Here is a 22890-nt window from a genome sequence, read left to right on the forward strand (position 1 = left end):
TTTTAAGGTGTCACATCAGTCAGAGGTACAAATACTCCAAGAAATGCAAAAACACACACACAATGGTTTCGGAGGAGGTATCATCTGGCTCCTTTGTGGCTAAGGATGGATGGTGCCTTATGGCTCCTTAGTTTGGATCTAAAGTTGTAGATGACTAGGAGTCAAAGCTGGTGCGAGTGATGCCCAGGTCTGAGAACGGTAACGTAACATCTGATGAGGTGTTGTCACTTAATGGACTCAATTATGGCGATGGCGACCTCACGAGGATCCACTGTTGGGTGTAATAATGGAACAATTTTTTTAAGAACGTTCATAATGACAAATGAGGTTCAATTATGGACAAAGCCTTACTCTCAGTACGAGAGGTTTGATTTATGGGGAAATGTAATGGAGAAAGCCCATGTAGTGTTGGCCGGAAAGCTATTCGTAAAGTGACGATGATTCTCCCAGTGGTCGGGGTGGGGCGCTAGCAGGCTCTAACTCGAAGAATAATTTTATTGTGTATTAAAAACGGCATTACAAGTCCCTTCTTAGATTTAACAGTGATGCTGACCCAAGATCACCCAAGTCCTACCCCACATTCGGCGCTGGTACATTAGTCACATGATTTTGATACAAAGTTACTATACTAAGAAGATACAACAAAGCTAAAGACAGGAATAGACTCGCAAAGCCAATGCTCCTCAGTTCTCTGAAGATAAGTAAATCCCACTTAATTACTGGCTAATCTCTTGAGCAATTAAAATGAACAATGGCAATAAACCCACAAACAGTGCCAGCCCTAGGATGGCTTCTGATGCCTTTTTATTTTATGCATTTCCATAAGAATCCTGTCTGTTGGAAAAGCTGGTTATCAGTGCTAGCATTTCCTGGGCAGATCTCATTACAGTCCAAGGCCTAATCCTTCTTAATAGCTTCTGAACACAACAAAACAAACAATCAGCCCTTCAGCGGAGGAGGGGGACTCTCTTTAACTTGATGCCACTGATGGCGATGGAGGCAGCAAACACACCTGTGGAATGTGCAGCAGAATCTTCACCCGTCACACTGAGCCCTCTATCCCGCGCCGCCGAGGGTTCACGCTGTACTCCGCCGGAGCCAAGAGGAATCTATTTCACTCAAATAAATACAAACATGAAGATTTGTTTTACGTTTAGGATCTAGTTTTTCATTCTCTTGGATCTGTTCTGTAACAGTTCAAGAAAGATCCTGCATCTCTGCATCAATACCCTAAAAGGCTTATTCAGACAGGCAAGCCCACTGCGCACACGCAAAGAAATACGAACACATGATGTCCGTGTTCAGTTCATCCATTTTTTCCACATCTGCAAAAAAAACGGATGGGTTTCCAATCTACTTTTTGCCGTGCTCAGTTGGCTTCCTAGCAGCAGTTGAGCTAAAACGAAACGCTTATGGATATATCATCGGGTTTTTTTTGCAGATCCATTAGGTTTTATGGAGGTCATTGGTCTACACATGAAAAAAAAATTGTGCGTGCTGAAATTTTTTTCCTTGAAAAAATTTTTTGCCTTGAAAAAAAATGTATGTGTGAACAGACCCATGGGAATCAATGTGTGGGTGTGTCATCCACAAAAAAAAGGGATAGCATATGGACCTCAAAAACGCCCATCTAAATGAGCCCGTCTGAAGTTTTGGCCTGAAGAAGATGCTAGTACAGCATTGAAACGCGTTGCCTGTCCAACTTTAACAAAAATATATTAAAAAAAGTTTCATCTAAGTAGATGACCCTTCCTTCTTATTTGGGAACCAGCTCATTCTGGAAGAACACCTAAATCCCTAGACTATTTTTTTGTTCGCCTACACCATAATCAAGTAGGATTGTGTAGATACTCTAAATGACTGTGGCTGCTTCTGAAACACTGACTGTCTGTCATATACAGTCATATACAGAAATTATGAAAAACATGGCTGCCATCTACCATTTCAGGTCCATATAAGACACCGAATGGCAAACACTCTCCTAATACCTGGCTTATCTTTTCATTAACAAAAGGATCAGACATCTTGAAATCCAATTCTACATCAATGGCAACTAGAAGCTCCCCAGTAGTCCGTCATTTTTGCCCAAATCTACTTTGGATATGTGTAGTCAGTTTTGATTAGAGTAAGACCTAGTTGCAATACCAAGCTCAGCCTATGGACAAAGGTGACGCTGTTTCTGGAACGTCTACCCTTTAACGAGCCGTATAATTACATCTAAATGGTAGAATTTAGTGAACAGTCGCTATATGGACATATGGTCTTGTGCACATGGATTAATATCTGTAATGTTAACTGATGCTTGGGGCAGGGTCATGCCATCAGCTATTTATAGACTTGCGCTTTTGCTCATTTGATGTTTCCACTCTTTTTATTCATTTATCTATAACGTGTACACATCCTAGTTACACTTTGGGCGCTGTCCAAGTCATACACCACAGTAGCCATTTATCTACATCTATCTCTGATAAGATCTAAGAAGATAGTAGCCGGCTACAAAACGGATTTATGGCTCTGCATTTATGGTAGCAAGTTAGCGGTTCTGGGTGCTTGGCTGGTCAAGTATGCTGATTTGCATAGCATTACCCAGAATTTTTTTATTGCCTCCCTAAGCATAATGTAGACTTAGGCTGATGACAATGAAGACACACAATAATGAGATGAAGAATTCTCTCTTGCATCATCTCTACCTTTCTCCTATACCTTGTGATGTCACAGCGTCAGGGTGTCTGCTCGACTTCCTTCCAGGCAAATATATTGCAATCATTTTCACTGAAAACTCATGTCACTGTCTTACGCACAATGTGACAAAACTTGTTTGACTCAGCTATGCCAACGTGATATATGTAGGACGGGAAGTGAGATGGGGGGGGGGGCAGGCCAGCCGAGAGGATGAGGTTACAGATCAATGATGATATGATAAAAAATAGGGGAGAGCGGGGAGATATTCTGACAATAAATTAGCATAGACACATATAAGAGTAAAAGGAAACTGTATCAGTGGTGGTGCCATGTATGATTTAAATTTTCTGTAGAAAAGAGGGCGGGAGTTTTGTATGCCACCAAGGCAATGGTGTGATATAGACTGCACAGATCAGACAAAACCGCTTTAGGCTGGATATATTTAACAAAATTCCAGAATTTACTTTGAAATTAGCAGATTGTACATGGTGTCCTATGTGCGGGCAGCATGTTATAGAGCAGGAGAAGAGGAGAAGATTGTACATGGTGTCCTATCTGCAGGCAGCATGTTATAGAGCAGGAGGATCTAAGCAGATTGTACATATTGTCCTATTTGCAGGCAGCATGTTATAGAGCAGGAGGAGATTAGCTGTACATAGGGTTCTATCTGCAGGTAGTGTGTTATATATAGCAGGAGGAGCAGAGCAGTTTAGTGTTCTATCTGTAGGCAGCATGTTATAGAGCAGGATGAGATTAACAGATTGTACATAACATCCTTTTTTTCAGGTAATGTATTATATATAGCAGGAGGAGCAGAGCAGGTTGTATAAAGTTACCTATCTTGTTATAGTCAAGAAGCTAAACAGATTGATCATTGTGCTCTATCTGCAGGAAGCATGTTATAGAGCAGGAGGAGCAGAGCACATTGTACATGGTGTCCTCTAGCAGGCAACATATCATAGAGCAGGAGGAGCTGAAGAGGTTGTATATAGTGACCTATCTTAAAACAACATGTTATAGAGCAGTATGATCTGAGCAGATTGTACACCGTGTTCAATCTGCAGGCAGCATGTTATAGAGCAGGAGGATCTGAACAGATTGTACATGGTGTCCTATCCGCAGGATCCATGTTATAGAGCAAGATTAGCTTTTTGGGAAAGTGTTCTTTGTAACCTGTATTTTATTAAATAATTCGCAACTATTTCTGAGGGCATACTCATACAAAGAAAGTTGTCACTGAGTAGGACCGTCTGCAGGACTCCTAAGCCTAGAATAAGCAGATGCTTAGTTTATGGCTAGCTATAAACTGAACCAGACAATTACACTCTACGTCCAGTCAAATTGACATCCTATTCCTCTATTTTCTTTACTATAAAGTTAAATTAGTCTTCAAAAAGTTTTAACTTCCAAACCAAAAATGTTCAAGGAAAACATTAAAAAATGACGCACTAAACATAAGCTAATGCTGAGATTCCTTTACAAATCTTTTAAACTGCAGCCGAATATTTATAGAAATTTCATTAGAATGTATTAATGTAGCAAATATAAATGAAGAGTTTTACAAGTTTTGAGATCCAGGAATCCCTATGCCTCGTCCTGATCATAAAGGGAGTTAACCCAAGAAATGCCTTAATGCTGTTAACTCAGCTAATAAAGTTATCAAACATTTGCTCTTATACAAAACAGAGTAACCCACATACAAAAGGATTATGGCCGTGAAGGGGAAAGGGGGCTGGAGTGCAGCATTTGAGAAGTTTAAAGGCACTTTTACGAGGCCCCCAGACTGGTATCAACAGATCAAGGGGACAGGGAAAAAAAAATGAGGCAACCAGGCCCCTTCACCCGGCTCTCACCTCTTCCATCATAAAAATAAGCACTAAAAAAGCTGGGACAGGAATGAGGGTTAAAAATGACACACTGTTTTCCAGCCCAAATTTCTAAAATTGAGGAAATTCTTTGTCTATAGGCTGAACTTCAAAGTAGAAGCATTTATAACAGTCATAAAATGTTTACAACCTAGCTGGGCCATTAAGAGCCATTTGTCCCTAATACAGGAATCCTAGTAACTTGCAGCATAAGAAGGTCTTTGTCAGGACATCATATGGAAGGCAGGTTTCAAGGCTTCCAGCCGAACCCACAAACCTATAATATTCTCAGCTTGCCCATTTCCGCTTATCCGCCCTTTAACCCATCATCAGCACTTTTACTCTGGCTTAGAGTTTAACTTGTCAAGTTCCAACCTTTTCCCATGACGCTTTAAAATGAGGGATGAGAGGTGACATGTAAAATATATCATATACACATCTAGCACAGGCTGGCATCTGTCCAACAGAAGGCAACGACCAGCTCTGTACAGGAAGCGAGACACCTAGAACTTGACTAGAAGGAAGGGTTGGCGAGAGTTTAAAGGGGAGGTCATCCCCAGGTCTTCTCTTCAGGGTTAGCGGAGGCTGCAAATGATCATCTCTGGCTATAAAGTTGTTAAAACCATGAACATACCATAGATAATTAAAAGCTGCATGAACCTTACAGACACTATATATATACCCCACTCATAACAATTTTTTTTCATAGCAGTAGATACTACATTAAAGTAATAAGTGGTATCAGAAAAAGTAAACAGAGCCACCGGTGTCAACAGCTTTGTCTGGATTTCTGCTTTGAATAAGGCCAAGCTGCAATACCAAGAATTACCCATAGTCAAGAGAGGCGCTGTTTTTAGAAAAAAAATATAAAAGATTAATTTTGATGAGAGCATATTACGCTAAGATAAAACGATATAGCGGAACGTTTCCTTATCTTTCAAGACGTGAAATTCGGTTTCACATATAATATCTTGGAGTCAAGTTCAACGAAAGGTTCATGCTGATTTATGTGGTTATTGTCCTAATACAACCCAGATGGCAATAAATCTGAGCCTTAAATAAGGAGAAGCGTGTAGGCGGTAATATAATTGACATAAGGGTTATCAATGGGCAATATTGTATTACAGTTCATATCTCGTAATCATCAAGGCATGCTGGGAGTTGTAGTTTGCCAGCACAATGGAGACCACCCATATTGATGTCCATATATGCCAAAGACTTAGCCGCGACAAGACATTGACTCTGAACCTTTTGACGACCCAGCGCTGCGTCATTGCATAGATGACCCTAATGTGTACATCAGTAGCCGGATACAAGTTGGTGAGGCTACAAGCGCTGACCCGCTCCTTCACCCTTGGTGTGGGACTCATTGTGCCTTTGCCCTTTTCTGATTGTCATCCTGTTTGTCTGTCTAGTGGCACTTCGCCAAATTTCCATATTACAAAAAAAAAATCACCGCCCAACAAGCGTGAAAGAAAAATCTACATTCCGACTGGTTCTCCTCCCTCAACCACACACTCAACACTCTCACAATCTGACAGTCAAAACAATATAGACACAATCATACCTAGAGCAACATTCACACCCACGCAGTAATGACAGCGGGCCATCAGTGTACATTCACACAATCACAGTCCTCCAATCTTATCCCACACAACGTCCCCAGGGAAAGCCCAAAGCTTTGCCATAAGACTTTAACTCCTTGGACAATGCAGAGGCCTGGGATGAAGTTAATAACTTGTAATACACAATACATCTACCGTATCAGATGATAAATGTAACTTTACTCAGCGTGTAACTATGACAATACTACACACTCTATACCACTACTACTATTAGTAACACTTTCTACAGTTCCTCACATTCTATGATCTCATTGCTCAGATCTGTATTATTTCTCCCCACATTGAGGGAATAATTGTATGTGATTGTATGGCTCAGACCCCCCTGGATGTAGTAGGATGTATGATTTCACCGCACATATGGTATTGATATGGAACAATACAAGGCAATGCAGTCACCTCTCGGAGTATCCCCACTAAGGAATGCAGGAGAGGCTACAATGTATCCCAAGCCAAGTGGAAACACAATAATAGTAAAACCAAAACACAAAGCCAGTCCTGTCCCCGGAGTGTGAATACAATGGATGTAAATAGCAGGGGATAATGTGAGCCCATGATATACAGACACATCACATGTGGATCACATATACAGGTAAAGGCAGGATCCCAGGACACAACAAACTCAGCTCTGCTACATCACACTCAGCCCCGCATTGTTATCATGTACAGTCCATGTGATCCCAAGGTAAAGTGATACTTACATTGTAAACTGTGGCTCTGCATCCATCCGAAAGGGTCCAGCCCCCCATAGCAGGCAGCCTTCCTCAGCATGCAGGCTCCCTGGGCACCCATGTCATACAGAGGCCGGGGCATCAGCGGGAAGGCTTCCACACAGTCATACATGGTGGCGGGCACTGAGGTGGGCACTGTGCTGACCTGAGCGGGCGCTCTGCCTCCTCCTCTAGCACAGCCTGCTTTGTGGCATACCTTGTGCTGATAGCCCGGCTGCCCCCCGGCTGTGGGAGTGACTGCGGGAGGAGAGGGACGGACCACTGCTGTGTGCGGCCTCCCAGCACTGCCTCCTCCACTGCACAGAGTCCCCTCTACCTGTCCCACATCTGCCCGACAATGCCCCGAGCCCCTGCTGTGCCCTGCACTACTACAGGGATAACTGCCCTGCACTGCTACACAGATCACTGCCCCGCACCCCTGCTGTGCCCTGCACTACTACAGAGATCACAGGGGGCACTACTGCTGTGCCAGGCACTACTACAGAGATCCCAGGGGGCACTACTGCTGTGCCCTGCATTACTACAGAGATCACAGGCGGCACTACTGCTGTGCCCTGCACTACTACAGAGATCACACGGGGCACTACTGCTGTGCCCTGCACTACTACAGAGATCACACGGGGCACTACTGCTGTGCCTGGCACTACTGCACAGATCACAGGGGGCACTACTGCTGTGCCAGGCACTACTACGGGGATAACTGCTTCACAACCCTGCTGTGCCAGGCACTACTACACAGATCACAGGGGGCACTACTGCTGTGCCAGGCACTACTACAGAGATTAGTGCCCCGCACCTCTGCTGTGGCATGCACTACTACATAGATCACAGGGGGCACTACTGCTGTTCCCTGCACTACTACATAGATCACAGGGGGCACTACTGCTGTGCCTGACACTACTGCACAGATCACAGGGGGCACTACTGCTGTGCCTGGCACTACTACAGAGATAACTGCCCCGCACCCCTGCTGTGCCCTACACTACTACAGACAGTGGCGTAACTAGGAGTTGCAGGGCCCCATAGCAGGCTTCGGCATGGGGCCCCCCTTCCCACTTAAAAATCTATCTATCCAACTATCTATAAAAGATAGATAAATAGATGAATATCAAAAAAGAAAAATAAACAGCGCACCACTTTAGAAGAAAAAGAATCTACCTTTGTAGATTTATTCCATGTGTATGAGCAACGTTTCGTCTCCAAACTGTGAGCGTGAGAAAGGTGTACTGTTTGGAGCTGAAACGTTGCTCATATAAATGTAATAAATCTACAAAGGTATTTTTTCTTCTAAAGTGGTGTGCTGTTTGTTTTTCATTTTTGATATTCATATATCTATCTATCTACTGTCTATCTATCCAACTACCTATTCAACTATCATCCATCTACCTGGCGATCTATCCATCCAATTATCTATCTAGCATCTATCTATCCATTTATCAATCCATCCACCCATGTATGTAAAAATAGAAATTCCCAAACAGCACAACAGAGATTAAAAAAAATGTAACTATTATAAAATGGATTGATTTGGCAAGTTCTGTGCAGTGCTGTGTAATCCGTGTGCGCTATATGAATAAAGAATTATTATCATTAATTATTTTGTAAAATATTAATACGATAATAATTTTAGAAGCAATACTGTATATAATACAGAAATTGCAGCAGACCTAATGTAAGGCAAATACAGTGGTCTTTAATCCATATCCAGTAACACTGCGGTACGAGAAAGAATCACTTTTTTAAAGAGATTAAAGACCACTGTTTCCTACTCATTTTTCATTATTAGTCGGTTGTTTTTTCTATATCATCCATCTAGCAGTATATACTTAATGGAAATCTACCATCAAAATCCATTATGATAAAGTAGGGGAACTTTCTCATAGATCCAGGCCCCGTGACTATGGTAATCCCCTTATATTTGCTATCCATCAGGGTTGTGTTACTAGAGCCCATATGCGCTGTAGCTTCACAAGCTGTTAGACTGTCTCCTCCACTTCTGCTCCCTGAGCACTTCCCCCTTCCTCTGAATATTGAAATCTCACTGCAGCAGAGGCAGTTTAAGCACACACTGGAAGGGTGGGGAATGCTTCTTGCACACCGTAACAGCTTGTGAATCTGCAGCACAGAGGGGCTAATGAACCTTTCAGGCTCATTATCATAATTTTAAGTTTATTTTAGAAGGAAGGAGTCCATGTATAACAAATATAAGGAGAATAATACAGTCATAGATCTATAAATAAGTGACCCTGTTTTAACATGCTGGATTTTAATTGTAGCCAATTATAGTCTATCTATTTATCTTTGTATGTATATATCTACCGATCTAGAAGAAAGCTAAACCCAAAGCAGAAATCAGGTGAAAAGCTGAAGTGCTCTTTATTTCATACGCTGTGACATTTCGGCTATTGCTAACCTTTCTTAAGCATAGCTGCTTGTTTAGTATACTTGTATGTTTCCCCTCGTTGAAGTAATAAGACCATTTTGAGGCCACAATAAAACTGCATGTGCCATGTACCAGGTCCTAGCTCATATGTGACCTGCCATGTCATGTTTTTATCTCTTCTTCACTTTTACTGCAGCCAGTAAGAAAAGATGAGCAGCTAGATTTGCTTCATCTCCAAATTTGCTTAAAGGAAACCTACCACTTGTAGTGGCAGGTTTCTGATGGAAATACCGGGCACCAACTCAGGGTGAGCTGGTGCCGGAGCTTATTTTCGTTAGTGTTTTAAACCGCGGTATTGCGGTTTAAAACACTTTTTAAACTTTATAGCCAGCGCAGGCAGGTACGCGCTCGGCGCTTACCGTGCACGCGGCTACATAGGAAGTGAATGAGAGCCGCGCGCATGGTAAGCGCCGAGCGCGTATCTCCCTGCGCCGGCTATAAAGTTTAAAAAGTGTTTTAAACCACGATACCGCGGTTTAAAACACTAACGAAAATAAGCTCCGGCACCAGCTCACCCTGAGCTGGTGCCCGGTATTTCCATCAGAAACCTGCCACTACAAGTGGTAGGTTTCCTTTAAATAAGTTGTCAATGTACACTAGACTAAGGTTGGCCAAGCCCACCAGTTTTGGCACCAGTAGCTGAATAATGAGCCACATTTACTAAGAACACATTTACTATGTGCAGTTTGTAGTGTGCAGAGTCGCCAGATTCAGGATTTCTGGTTCCCGTTAATCATGAATCTGATGCTCCCTGCACTGCCCCGACAGAGTGCACAACTTTTTTTGTGGAGAAGACACTTATAAATATACTTATAAAGATACTTATAAAATACCAGTGCAAGCAGAAAACTAAAAGAATGTGCAAAGTCCATCAGAAAACTGGTGCACGGCCCCAATGTGTATCCCATGTGCAGCTCACATATATCAAGGCTCAGGGAGGATGAGCTGGTGTTTTACTTCTTTAGTAAATGTGCCATGTCCTATTTTTTCACTGATGTGGATTACGAAAGGCAATAGAAGACTATGGGTCCGCAAAAAATAAAAAATTATAAAACATCCATTTTTTTCAATGAGGTTGAAACACATTCAGGGTTTTTTTTGCGGATACGGAGACAAAAAAGAAGTAAAACAGAGACACAACAGAGACAGATTTTTGGTCAAAAAAACTGCATTTGGAAAAATCCCATATAAATCTGCTTCACACACATATCTACATAAAAAACACACATAAAAAATGTGCATATTTGATTTTCTGCATGACAATTTGTAACGTTTAAGTGTCATGCGGAAAATTTGCTTGAAAATCTGCATCAAACAAACGTGCTTATTTTTTCTGTTCCATCTTGCAGTTGGGTGTTTTGTTTACACACATCACACAATTTCCGTAGAAATAAAAAAGCATTGTCTACATTACATTTCCAAATGACATTCACTTTAATGTTACTGTATTATGCTGCCGATCCTCCTCATCCTCACAGAAAGTCTGCACATAATCTGCAATGGCCATTTCCCCCAACACTTGTTACATGATTTTCTTCTCCTCAGCCTGGAGGATTGGGGGAATCCGGTGAATAGTCGATAAATGACAATTGTGTAAAACCTCTTGAAGACGCTTGATTTCCAGCTAGTGTAACTACTCTTGAAGACATGTTTCTCTCTTTTTATCCAGGGCTATAGCTGGAGCATCCGATAGAGCAAGTTCTAAGTGCTGGGAATGGCCACAAGCACTATCCAAAGACCACGGTTCTTTTATTAAAGGGGTTGTCCCACAAACCAAGTTAGGCCCTACCCACATTTCAGTCATGAGACCCCCACAGATCACGAGAACGAGGGGTCCGATGGGGTCCCAGGTACCTCTGTCGGACCCCTCGTCGTTCCCGGAGATTAATGATGGCCGCGCATGACTGTTCTGCTCCATACATCTCAATGGAGCTGATGGAAATTGTCGAGCCCCTCGGCGATGGAGCATCACTGAGACCCCCACCAATCAGCAAGCCCTATCCTGGTTATAGGGCCTAACTTGGTTCTTGTGACAACCCCTTTAAGTTAGAGGGAAACAAACTGCTTCTTTGCCTGGATAAGATTATAACGGAGATATCATTTGGTGCAACAATGGGATATAACATCATAGGGATAGATAGATAGATAGATAGATAGAGAACGTTAATGATCTTTATTGAGGCAAGTGTCGACGTTTCGGTGTGGAACTCCTTTTTCATGCCCCATTTTTATTTGTAGATAGACAGACAGATGCCCAGCATTGGGGAGTCGTACATTGCAAACGCCAAAGATTGGGTGCAGTGGTAATGTGTAGATGGACATGTTAGTTGGTGGGAACATATTGAATCTTGCATTACTGTATTAGATATTTTACTTTTAGACAGATTTTAATTGGATGGATCCATCCATATAGCACCACAGATGTGAGATCTGCTTGTGTTACCTCTTTGACTACCAGAAGAACTTAGTTATGTCTTGAAGCATGAAGACAGTAAGTGAGGCTGTGACCATGACTGCAGGATCATCAGTGATACATTGTAAACCCAGCAGGAGACAAACACTGAGGGGAAGTGGTGCAGAAAGTTATAAAGGCAATTGTGACACTTTATAGGAATTGCACCTGTTAGATGACTTCCTAAAGTGTCTTTGAAAAGACAAAAAGAGGCGAACATTAATGGTGCTATTTTAGGACCAATGTAACACTAAAGTCTACTCTACTCTAACAAAAGTCATCTTAAATACAGTACTCACTTCTTAGTGACAAGTGGCTACATGGAAATCATGTTCAAGGTCTGGACAGAATCCACGATGGGTCCACACCTCGAGTTATATATCTCAGGATGTTCTCAGAGCTGACATCCCCATTAAGGGCTCCTCATCATTAATGAAAAGGGGTCCTTACAATAAAGGAGGCAGCACAGTGGCTTAGTGGATAACATTACAGCCTTACAGTGCCTGGGACCCAGGTTCAAGTTCCAGGGTCAACATCTACAAAGAGTTTGTATGTTCTCTCGATGTTTGCATGGGTTTGTTCCAGTTTCCTCCCACACTTCAAGGTTGATTAGATTGTGAGTACCATTGGGGACAGAGATCGATTTGGCAAGTTCTGTGCAGCGCTGCGTAATCTGTGTGCGCTATATAAATAAAGAATTATTATAGAGCTCCCTGCTTCTTCTTTCATCACTTATCTCAAAGATACATATATATGTATATATATTATATATAGGCCCACATGCACCCAATGGAAGCCAATAGTGTCTCCATCTGGCATCATTAAGGCTCACATATGTTGGCAGTGTCGGATTGGGGAGCTCCTTTGGCCCACAATATAAAACAATGTATTTCCTCCAGGAAATAGCTTATAGTGGCATCTAAATTAGGTTTTTTTATACTGTACCCCTGGAGTCCAGTATTAGAATAGAGACGGGTCCACCTCAATATCCTCTGGTACTCTGTTGGACCAATATTGAGACTATATATTGGCCTAACTTTATGTAAAGAAAAGTGCAGTGAACACATGGTAAATTATGTTCTATAGGTAATATATTCTACTATATGCCCGTAGTCAGAAACTTCCATTTGAGGCAAAATTGGAAAACCTTGACTCTATGAGGCTTATTTTGGTGCAACCCAGCCTTGATGAAGGAGGCCGTTTTTGGATCGTATTTTGACAACGACCAACATGTGCATCAGGCCTTGGTATTTTCTAGCTAATAAAAACTCAGAAATCACTTCTATAGGAAATCATTGCACACTTCTGTCAGCTGAAAAGTTGTAAAATTGGACATAATTATAAAACATACAACTATGCAATTTCCATGTCAGGTCCCAGCAGTCTCACATTCTTGGAGACTTACACGTGGCCGGCTTTCATCAACCAAGTACGCAAACATTTGCCTTTGTAGTGTCCGATACATCATTTCTCCTGGATGTGTAGAATAAATAGTAGGGCTCTATTTTTCCAATGCTTCGTACAGTGATGGATTGGAAGGATCACAAGCTAAAGGATACAAACTGACAACATGGTGCTGACGTTTCATGGGAAAGTACATGCTTACTGGAGCCCAGTTCTGTACCCTAAGAAAAAAACCCATGATCATGAGGATAAATGTCTCTCAAATAGCGTTCCCTCTCTGTATAGGCAGTTATGGTGGATACTCATAATGTATAGATTGGCTCCTCCATCATGGAGCTTGGCCTGTGCCTTATGTACTGGGTTCTATTAAGTGCCGTGGTAATAGTATTAACAGGGCAATAATAAAATATTTTCCTTAGGTGAAAGAAATTCCAATAATTGGTGATATGTTTCTGCTTGCTTTACCTAATAACCTGAACACATGGTAAATTATGTTTTTTCTATAGGTGCCTGTGGACAATATACTCTGCTATTCTGCTATATGCCCATAGAGTCAAAAACTTCCATGCTGAGATAGACAAAATTGTAAAACCCTCCTGACCCAATGAGGCTTATATTGGTGGAACCCAGCCTTGATGCAGGAGGCCGTTTTTGGATTGTATTTTGACAACAACCAATATGTACATCAGGCCTTGGTATTTTTTTAGCTAAAAATAACTATAGAAATTATTTCTATAGGTAGCAAGGAACTGGGAGTTTTAATGGACTTTCCAGGGCTGTCAACATTTGCACATCTTCCTAGATGGTTTCACTGCAACTACTGAATTCTTTCTACCGTAATATTACATATTTATTGCATATGATGCATATTATTGCATGTATAATTTGATGTATGGGTAGACAAAATCTAAGTGTCAGCAATAGACAATTCTGCAGTGCTTGAACACATACATATGTCTGCCGAATACACCAATTTCATAGTGGACGGCTGACTATCTAACCTGCTTATGGATGTTTTGACTATCCCCGAATAGCAGATGGATTGGCAGTAGGGATGCCCTCTTCTACTTAAAACAAAAGACATCAGCTGATCCGAGTGTGCGTGTGCACAGAACAGTCGGGAAGAATAGCTGATGGCTAAATAAGTCTGTATATTAAATCTGACGTGTAAGGGGCACCCAAACAGTAGGTTATACCAATCTGGGTGTCTACCACTGTGAAGGATTTACTGGCTGATTTTTTCCACTTTGGAAATAAATCTTTTATATTATAACATTATATAAGAATAAGTGGATGTACAGATTTTCATTTTTATTTGCACATACTACCAACAGGGCAAATCTGTGTTACTACAGCTAGGAGCAATGTAGTCATGCAAGACACGTCCGCAATAAGCAGTTTTGTTTTCCCAAGTTTCATATCTTCAAACTTCACTTTTGTGGTTTTTGAGGAAGATTACTTACAAAATGCTGGACATATTGATTGTTTAAAGGACATCTACCATGAGTTTACTGATAATAGATGTGTCCTAGTAAGAAGATGTTCCACAGGGCTTCTTTTATAATATAGAGTTATAAAAGTTATGTAAATTAACCTGGGGGGCTCAGGCTACTTCTTGCGAGCTCCTCAGGAAGACTAGAATTTTAATGTACGGACAACCTCTAGTGCTAGTGGCCCTGCCCGCCACCTATCTTTGTGCTCTGAGAGGGGATTGAAACCAGACAGGACCACTAGCACTATGGGTGACGTAGCCTGAGCACCCCAGACTAATTTGCATAACTTTATAAATATATTGGATATAGAGTCCTGAGAAAAGAAGTCCTGAGGAACGATCTTCTGACTAGGACACATCTCCAATCACTAAACTGATGGTAGATGTCCTTTTAAAACCAGGATAGCAGCGATGTGTGAACTGTTCCTACTGTCCTCACCCTGCTGCCGGCAGCGCCGTGGATTTGTAGATATACTGTGTTAGTGTGTGGATGTATTTTTAGAGTTTTCTGAAGAGGAAATGCCACCAGTCTTTCAATTTCACTTCAGACATTGCCGGTTCTTGTAAACAAGAGACTTATCTATCCTCTTTGGTATTAGATGAATTTATAGTTTCACAATTTTTTTCCCCCAGTCAGTGACGTTCTCATGTTAATGTCATGCTAATGGTATGCTAATGCATGGATGACATCACGACTAGGCTTTCTGCACTTCCTAATGTGCCTAAGGCCAATTGCTCAAAAACCAAATTGTATGATTTTGGTTGGTAAAAATCATAATGAAGATCATACTTTCATCAGATTTGAGTCCATGACTATGTTTGTAGTCCTTGCATGAAAAAACTTACCATACTAGGATGGGATCCAAGTGCTGTTCCTTCTCTTTCACGCAGCCAATAGGTTAGTATCATGCACAACTTGGATCATGTCGGATCAAATGAACGGACTGTGAAAAATTTCTGACAAGTGCAAAATCTCTCCGACTTAGACGATACTTGCCCATGGGCAAGAGACCTAAATGCCATGGCCAAGTTAGAGTGACGTGTTCATACCTCAAACTCCACTACCCTATTAACACATGCCAAGCGAGAATCTCCCTGCCTAAGCCCCTGTACATAGAGGCAGAAAATACTTCAATGCATTTTGTGTAAAAATATATGGTTACTGGTGTTTCCATTACATCATCACGAGTTCTGTACACCTTCATTCATATTATGCCAAATATTCCAGGGTTTGGCCAGCGTTCATCCAATTGTTGTTCCATTCCTGATGTTGCATTTCCCACCAACACTCTGCACTTCTTGGGCCTATGATGACTCCTGACACTGATAAATGTTGGGTTCATCTACTACAGTTAGCTATTGGCTACAGTGATGACAGCCCCTGCTTTCGAATATTATTGGTAGACAGGTATAAGGGCAATTGAACATTTTTCGAGATGATTGTTTTATTATAGTAACATTTTATTGTAATAAAACAACTGGTCCTTTATGTTAAATATATGGAGTTTTCAAGCTCTTCTCCAAAGGCTGATGTTGGGGGAAAGAAGGGTCAACATGGTGGAAGAGTGGTTAGTTATTTTTCTCTATCAATTGTCCAAGATTGGAGAATCCGGAAAGAATGGATGTAGACTGACTACCAATGTATATCCATAGAGTGCCACCACCAGATTTACAGCAACAAAGCACTTTCTGGTTTAGTATATGTCTGCGGTCAAGGAATTCTAGCCAAGCTAACCACTCTAAATAATAGAGTATAGGTTTACCATAAAATCCATGGGTATTTCCTAACATATAGTAGGAAGTAATACAGCCTTTCATGGAGCAGCCAATGCATATGGTCAGGATGAGTTCAACAGAAAAGCTATTAAGGCAATTGCCTGAGGAAAGAGCCCGAGCCTATGAAGACCTCCCATATGCTGATTGAGCCGACATAAAGCGTGCCTTGTTAGGCCATTGCAAGTCTTTACTGTAGTTTCATGGGATGCAATGTTAACCCATCATAATATTAACTGCATGGCACTCATGGGTGTCATGCTGCTTTTATAGAGAAAGTAGCTTTTACAAACCATTAGGACTGGAGAATTATACATTCACATTAAATGTGAAAACTTCTCCAATTTCAGAATTATCCCAAAACCAAACCATACCTATATTATGGCCTTATATATTTTATGAGTTGTATGAAGCCATTGTTCAAGAGGTACAGATCTCCCAATACACATGAGAGCTTGGTTTGAGCGAGCTTGCAGTCGTCCTCAATGGAGAGAGGGACTGGAGGCCCTTTATTTAACATGTCTTTTGCTTTTATTTCCCACTAGGATACAAACTTTTATTATTGCCGAAACTGGAATTTTCCTTAGCCTAGTGTATCCAGCCACATTTACTGATACCTCTGCAAGATATCATATGGTTAAATAAGTTTTTTTTTCTTTTGTATTTTCAAAGCAGTGCAGAATACCGTGTTAGTAAGTCGCCGTAAGACGGTACCATATGGCGGCATATTGGGTTAAATGCAAGAACATAAGTTTGGTCAACAGGTGGACCAAAAGTAGACAACCATATTGTACGCTGAACTTATATTCTGTAGAGCGCAGACTACTAAATCACAAAAAAGGAGTCATGTCGCCATGGAACGCAGCACAAAGAGTCAACTTCTGATGTCTATACGGTTACAACCTCTCTGCATTTTTCATATTCCAGATGTAGCAGCAGCCTCCATAAACAGGAGCTTAGAGTAAGATTTAAAAAAAAAGGTACATATCATGTTTCACACGTGTGCCGCAAGCACTGAAAAGAGTCAAATATGTTTTCGAAGTGTACTACCGTACGCAGCCGATTTCATCATCTCGATACATATCTAGCCGCCTTACGGCTATATTTCTTTTCTTGTTGGAGCAGATGTGCTAAGTGGTGATAAAAGTTGAAGTGTGAAAAAAGTCTCGGCGTATGTGGAGGACTATGTACACATGGTCCGGAGCTTAATAGCACCATAATCGTACAGACTATTGGAAGGGAGGCAGATTCATACGTAGGTGCAGATGTTAGCGTTGGCTCAGGGCTAAATCCTGCTTATTCCATGCAGATAGGCTCACACCTTCATTGCCCACTTCTTTCCCTCTCCATGTCAGTCCTCCGCTGCCTTTCTGGCTCCCTGGCTCCCCTTAGGTCAGGATGCAGTGGTACATTCCTGTGGCGTGAAACTCTGCATTTTCCTTTCAATCTGAGTTGCCTGCGAGAGGGAATCCATCTCCCCCCTCCTTTCCTCTCTCGCTCCCCTCCCTGTCAGTAAGATGCAGGCAGCCAGCTCTCTATGAACCCTGCCAGAACCCCCTTTGGGTGCAGTAACCTCCATGTGACCCAGCCCTGTGTCAGTCCTTCCTTCTCTGCCTGCTCCACAATTTTCCAAGGCATTGATACTATTACATGCCTGCCCTCTCTCTCTCCCTCTTCTGGTCCCTCTACTTTCTCCTCTCGTTCACCCTTTCCTTATCCCTTCTCCCCCTTTTTTTCCCCTCCGTCTCCCCTCCTCCAATGCCTGGTTTTATTTCTCTTGGTACCTTCTCCATATTTTTCCATCTCGGAATAGCTTTGGGGGTTTTTTTTTGTGCTCTTACTTTCCTTTCTCATGAACCATTTCCCTTTTTCTCTGTAGTTACACCATTATATTGTTTTCGTCTTACACTTTTCCTGTCTTGTTATCTATAACTCTCCTTCGCGTTACATTACGGCTTCCACTTTGCTGCGTCTTTTTGTGCTTTTTTATGAAATATTTTTCTCCCATGTCACCAAACATTTTTCTATCTCTTTGACCCTCTGGCGTTTCTCCCTTTATTTCCTGTTTTTCTTTCTGTGTCTTTCTACACTGGTGTCCAATCTCGATAGTTAATCTGTCTCCCTTTTTTCTCACCTTCTCCCTTTCTGTACATGTGTTTCACATCTTTTCCTAAGCGGTCGTCACTTTATTTTGCATAGCAGTGAATGCATGGAAAGAACATGGAATCATTTAAAGTAAAGCTCTAATTTCAGGAGCAAACCCAGGGGAGGGGGAAGAAAAGCAATATCAGAATGGAGCCTGTAGCTTGGGGTGGCCACACCAGAACCCCAACCAGACCTACCAGGACTACAAGAGATCACAGACTTTGGGTGGGCTGGGGGGGTCTGTGCAATCCACAAATTTTCATTGTGGCAAATGGAATTCAATTAGCATCCTACCAAAACCTTACCATAAACTTGCCATAGATTTCTACTTCAATTAGAACGTCACTTCTACACATGAAATTTATAAGACAGGCCGTTATGAAATATGGCTGCACTTCCTTTTTTAATGCAGTGGTATATGTACATTTGAGACTGTCTCATTTGGAAAATAATAAAAATAAAAAGGAACATAATATTAAGAGTTCACTTCTGCAATGGTAAATCCAAGTCTAGAAGAACAACCAGTGAAACCTCTATTACAGAAGATTTATAGATGTCAATGTCACAGTTAACATTCCTTTCACTGTTTACCCAGCACAGCGCCATTAATGTATAGTGGCTGCGCTTGGTATTGCAACTAAGTCCCATTAACTTGGAAAGTAAAGAAAAAAAAACGGCAGCTAATTCACGGCTGCCGTAGACATGCTGGGCGAGATTTAACATAAGTTTCTTTGAGCAGAACTGTTCTAGTTGCCTAGGGCAACCAATCAGAGCCCAGCTTTCATTTTCCCACAGTTGTTTATGAATTTAAAGCTGAGCTCTGATTGGTTTCCATGGGAAACTAGAACAGTCTTACCTCAGAAACTTCATAATAAATCTCCATCGCTGTGTTTAAAAGCCCGGATTACATTGCGACCGCTCAGCTTCCCTGTGGAGAGGGGTGATTGGGCTCACCCCCTCTTTATCAACCTGGGGTTCACGCACATGACTGCTCATGTGGACGTGTGCATGTGGCATAAGCTAAAAAAGGGACATGGGACCTGTGGGCGTGAATGATGTCACAGGTAAGTTTAGCGGGTGGTTCAAGGGGTCTTATTCCCCAGTCTGATACAGGTAGTCCCTGAATCAAGAACACCCGACTATTTACAAATGGATCTCTCTGCCCATTGTGACCTCTGGTGAAGCTCTCTAGATGCTGGTTATTTACTGAACTTTATCCCCCAGGCTGCAATTATCGTCTGTAAGATTTATCATAGAAGTTTGAAATAAAGCTTTATTGATAATCTTTGTTTCCATGACAGCCCAAAATTGATGAACATCCTATTGTCATCTGAAAGAAAATAATACTTTGTCTGGAGTCCCACTTACAAAATATACCTGCTCTGACTTACATACAAATCCAGCTTAAGAACAAACCTACAAAACCTATCATGTACATAACCCAGGGAAATGGCTGTAATTACCTATCCTAAGGTTAGAGCATCAATATTTTAGTCCTGTTGTGTAGATTTCATTCATGAGACCTACTTATAGGGAAACTTTCTACAGAGTACAGAGGGGGAGATACATCAACATAGGGCCTATATGACGTTGCTTATCCCAAGGGAAATATTAGGGTTAAAATTAGACCTATATGATCATTGCTTACTATAACTACATCTATTCTCTTAAAATAGAATTTGGTTCTACCAAAATCGACTAACAAAATTATAATATATGGTTATTTGTAGTAAAAAAAATGATATATATCATTTAGCTGGGATTGTATAAAGGCCATTGTGTAAATTGTAGTCTTCTAGCCCTTGCTGTTTGCTGAAAGGCTTTGGAAAGATTTCAGTACTACCCCCCCCCCCCCCATGTCTATAAGTGACATGTTTTGTAAATATTTACCAAATACCCCATAATGTATGTAAATGTTTACTAAATGCCCTGTAATGTCTGTCTCCTAATGGTGGTAAATGTTTATCAAGCACTCTGTGATCTATACTAAATGACCCCTATGGAGTGTAAAATTGCCTGTGTCTGAATTTTTTCTATATCCTAGTACTGTATGTGCTTTTGTGTATTATGTATCTAGATATTGTAAAAATCAAAACTATTATATAACACAAGAAATAAAGTTTTTATTATGGCTGAATATAAACACTCTTGCTGTCTGTAAACCTTTAGATATCACAGCACAGCGTGTGAACTAGTTCATAGCTCATTAGCCTGGCCACAGATGTAAATGCAATGGTAAAGGGCACCTGTCATCAGCCAGAAAGTGGGGACCAAAAGGTAGGCACACACTATACACAAATAGTAAGAGCCATGTTACTTACAGCCGATTGTAAGTACTAACAAGCTTCACATCAAAGGTCTCCCAACAGTGAAAACTGAAGATATATATACCGGTATATATATATAATTTTATTTTATTGTTTTTTAAATGCATGTCAGGCCTGCCGCCGCAACTAATAGGTCACATGTGAGTAGCCCATTGGGAGTTATGTGAGCTGTTGCAGCACCAAATTTGTACACACTTGGGGTAATTTATTATTTGTGTTGCATAGTTCTTTTTTGGGTGCACGAACCATGTGCTGTAATAGACTGTCATTTTCTTATTGTATCGCACAGGCTTAATAAATTGGTGCACGGCAGCAAGTTTCTGATATTACTGATATGATTTCTGATATGATATTCTGATTGATGAAGGAGAAATAGAACTTCACAAGGACGAAAAAATAACCCACCGTGTGTCAGTACAGAAGCTAATTTGTGGCTCCAACAAATAATACATAGGGTACAGCAGCCAAAAAACAAAAATTAGCCACCAAAAAAATCCTATAATAAATGACCCCCATTGTACCCTCTCTGCTAGGGCACTATAAAGGTACTTTGAGGGGTCCGTATTGGTGACAAATATATTTTACTAATATTCATAACCATAAGGTGAATTCATTCTGCCAAAGTCTGCAGGATACATGGTCACGTCATACAGTACATACAGTATAACAAACAGGCAGCATGTTGTAGAGCAGTAAGAGTTGAACCAGATTGTACATGGTGTCCTATCTGTAAGCAGCATGTTATAGAGCAGGAGGAGATAAGCAGATTGTACATAGCGTCCTATCTGCAGGCAGCTTGTTATAGAGCAAGAGGAGCCCAATATGTTATATAAAGAATCCTATTTGCTGACATCATGTTATAGAGCAGGTGATGTAGAACAGATTGTACATAGTTTCCTATCTGCAGAAAGGATGTTACAGAGCAGAAGGAACTGAGAAGAGTGTGCCTAGCGTCCTATCTGTAGGCAGCCTATCACTTAACTATATTATTCTCTGCTCTTCTTATGCTTAGGAGTCCATTGGGCTGTCCTATACAGTTGTGAATAACTAAGCCGGACTATACACTTGGATGCAGCTCTAAATTATGGAATTAAAAAAAAATATAAATATTTTGTGAAAATTGTGGGGAAACTCTTATTTCAGATGGGGGTGGAGTAAAGGCTCAGGACAGAAGTTAGAGTCACTGATGTGCCATATTAAAAGAACATAAATCATTGCTGACACATGTGATGAGTATTTATTGTATGACCAGAGCTCTGCACATATTTATTCATTCACTCTTGCACATTATTGTATCCCCATGTAGCCCACACAGAACTGCTGTGATGTAGCCTATGTCCCCCTAGGGGTCTTGTTGTGTTAGTATTTTACATTCTGTACCCAGATACATGTAAATTGTAAATCATCACATCTCAGAACTGACTATGAGTTTTAAAAGTAACTTCTTAGCCAATGCAGATTATTCATATACCATAAACACCCACAAAAGCAGAAGTTGGTATTTCCATCAGTGGTTTTACGCCCCGTCTTGCCCCACCCGATCTACTTCCCGTTAATGCCTCTGGTCACACACATGGAACCAGTTAGAGTCTAAAGAGAACTTTTTGGCACCTTGGGGTGGAATCTCTAGAAAAAAATCAGTGTCTGGATGGGGTTTGATGTGTCGTGACAAGATGCATGGAGAGAATATAGAAAAGGCATTTATATAGAAAGCTGATGTAAAAAAAATATACATATATATATATATATATATATATATATATATATATATATATATGCTGAAAACCTAAAATACGAATACCATAAGGCTACATTCACACTGACGTATGGGGGACGTATATACGGCCGATATACGCCCCATAGACGGCAATGGGCGCGCAACGCCCTACAGGAGCGGTACGGTGCAGCACACATGCGGCACCGTACTGCTCTTTACCCCGAAAAAAGATAGGAC

The 22890-nt window shown here is 41.2% G+C and overlaps 1 protein-coding gene and 1 long non-coding RNA gene across 3 annotated transcripts in view; one reads left to right on the forward strand and one right to left on the reverse strand.

The window, feature by feature from the left end:
- RARG (retinoic acid receptor gamma) overlaps positions 1-22890 on the reverse strand; it is a 122801-nt gene that overhangs the window by 21238 nt on the left and 78673 nt on the right. Inside the window, exon 1 of one of the 2 annotated variants that reach the window (XM_072134613.1) lies at positions 6871-7137. The exons of the other annotated variant lie outside the window; for it this stretch is intronic. Within the exon in view, the coding sequence (XP_071990714.1) occupies positions 6871-7012 (142 nt within the window). The 5' untranslated portion in view covers positions 7013-7137. Of the gene's footprint in view, positions 1-6870; positions 7138-22890 lie in introns of those variants that run through there. 2 annotated transcript variants of the gene reach the window in all.
- The window catches only part of LOC140117675 (uncharacterized), a 37211-nt gene continuing 33794 nt past the window's right edge, over positions 19474-22890 (forward strand). Inside the window, exon 1 of the long non-coding RNA XR_011853057.1 lies at positions 19474-19673. This is a non-coding gene — a long non-coding RNA (uncharacterized lncRNA). The remainder of the gene's footprint in view (positions 19674-22890) is intronic.

This window comes from Engystomops pustulosus, chromosome 2 (assembly GCF_040894005.1).
Source record: "Engystomops pustulosus chromosome 2, aEngPut4.maternal, whole genome shotgun sequence".
NCBI lineage: Eukaryota > Metazoa > Chordata > Amphibia > Anura > Leptodactylidae > Engystomops > Engystomops pustulosus.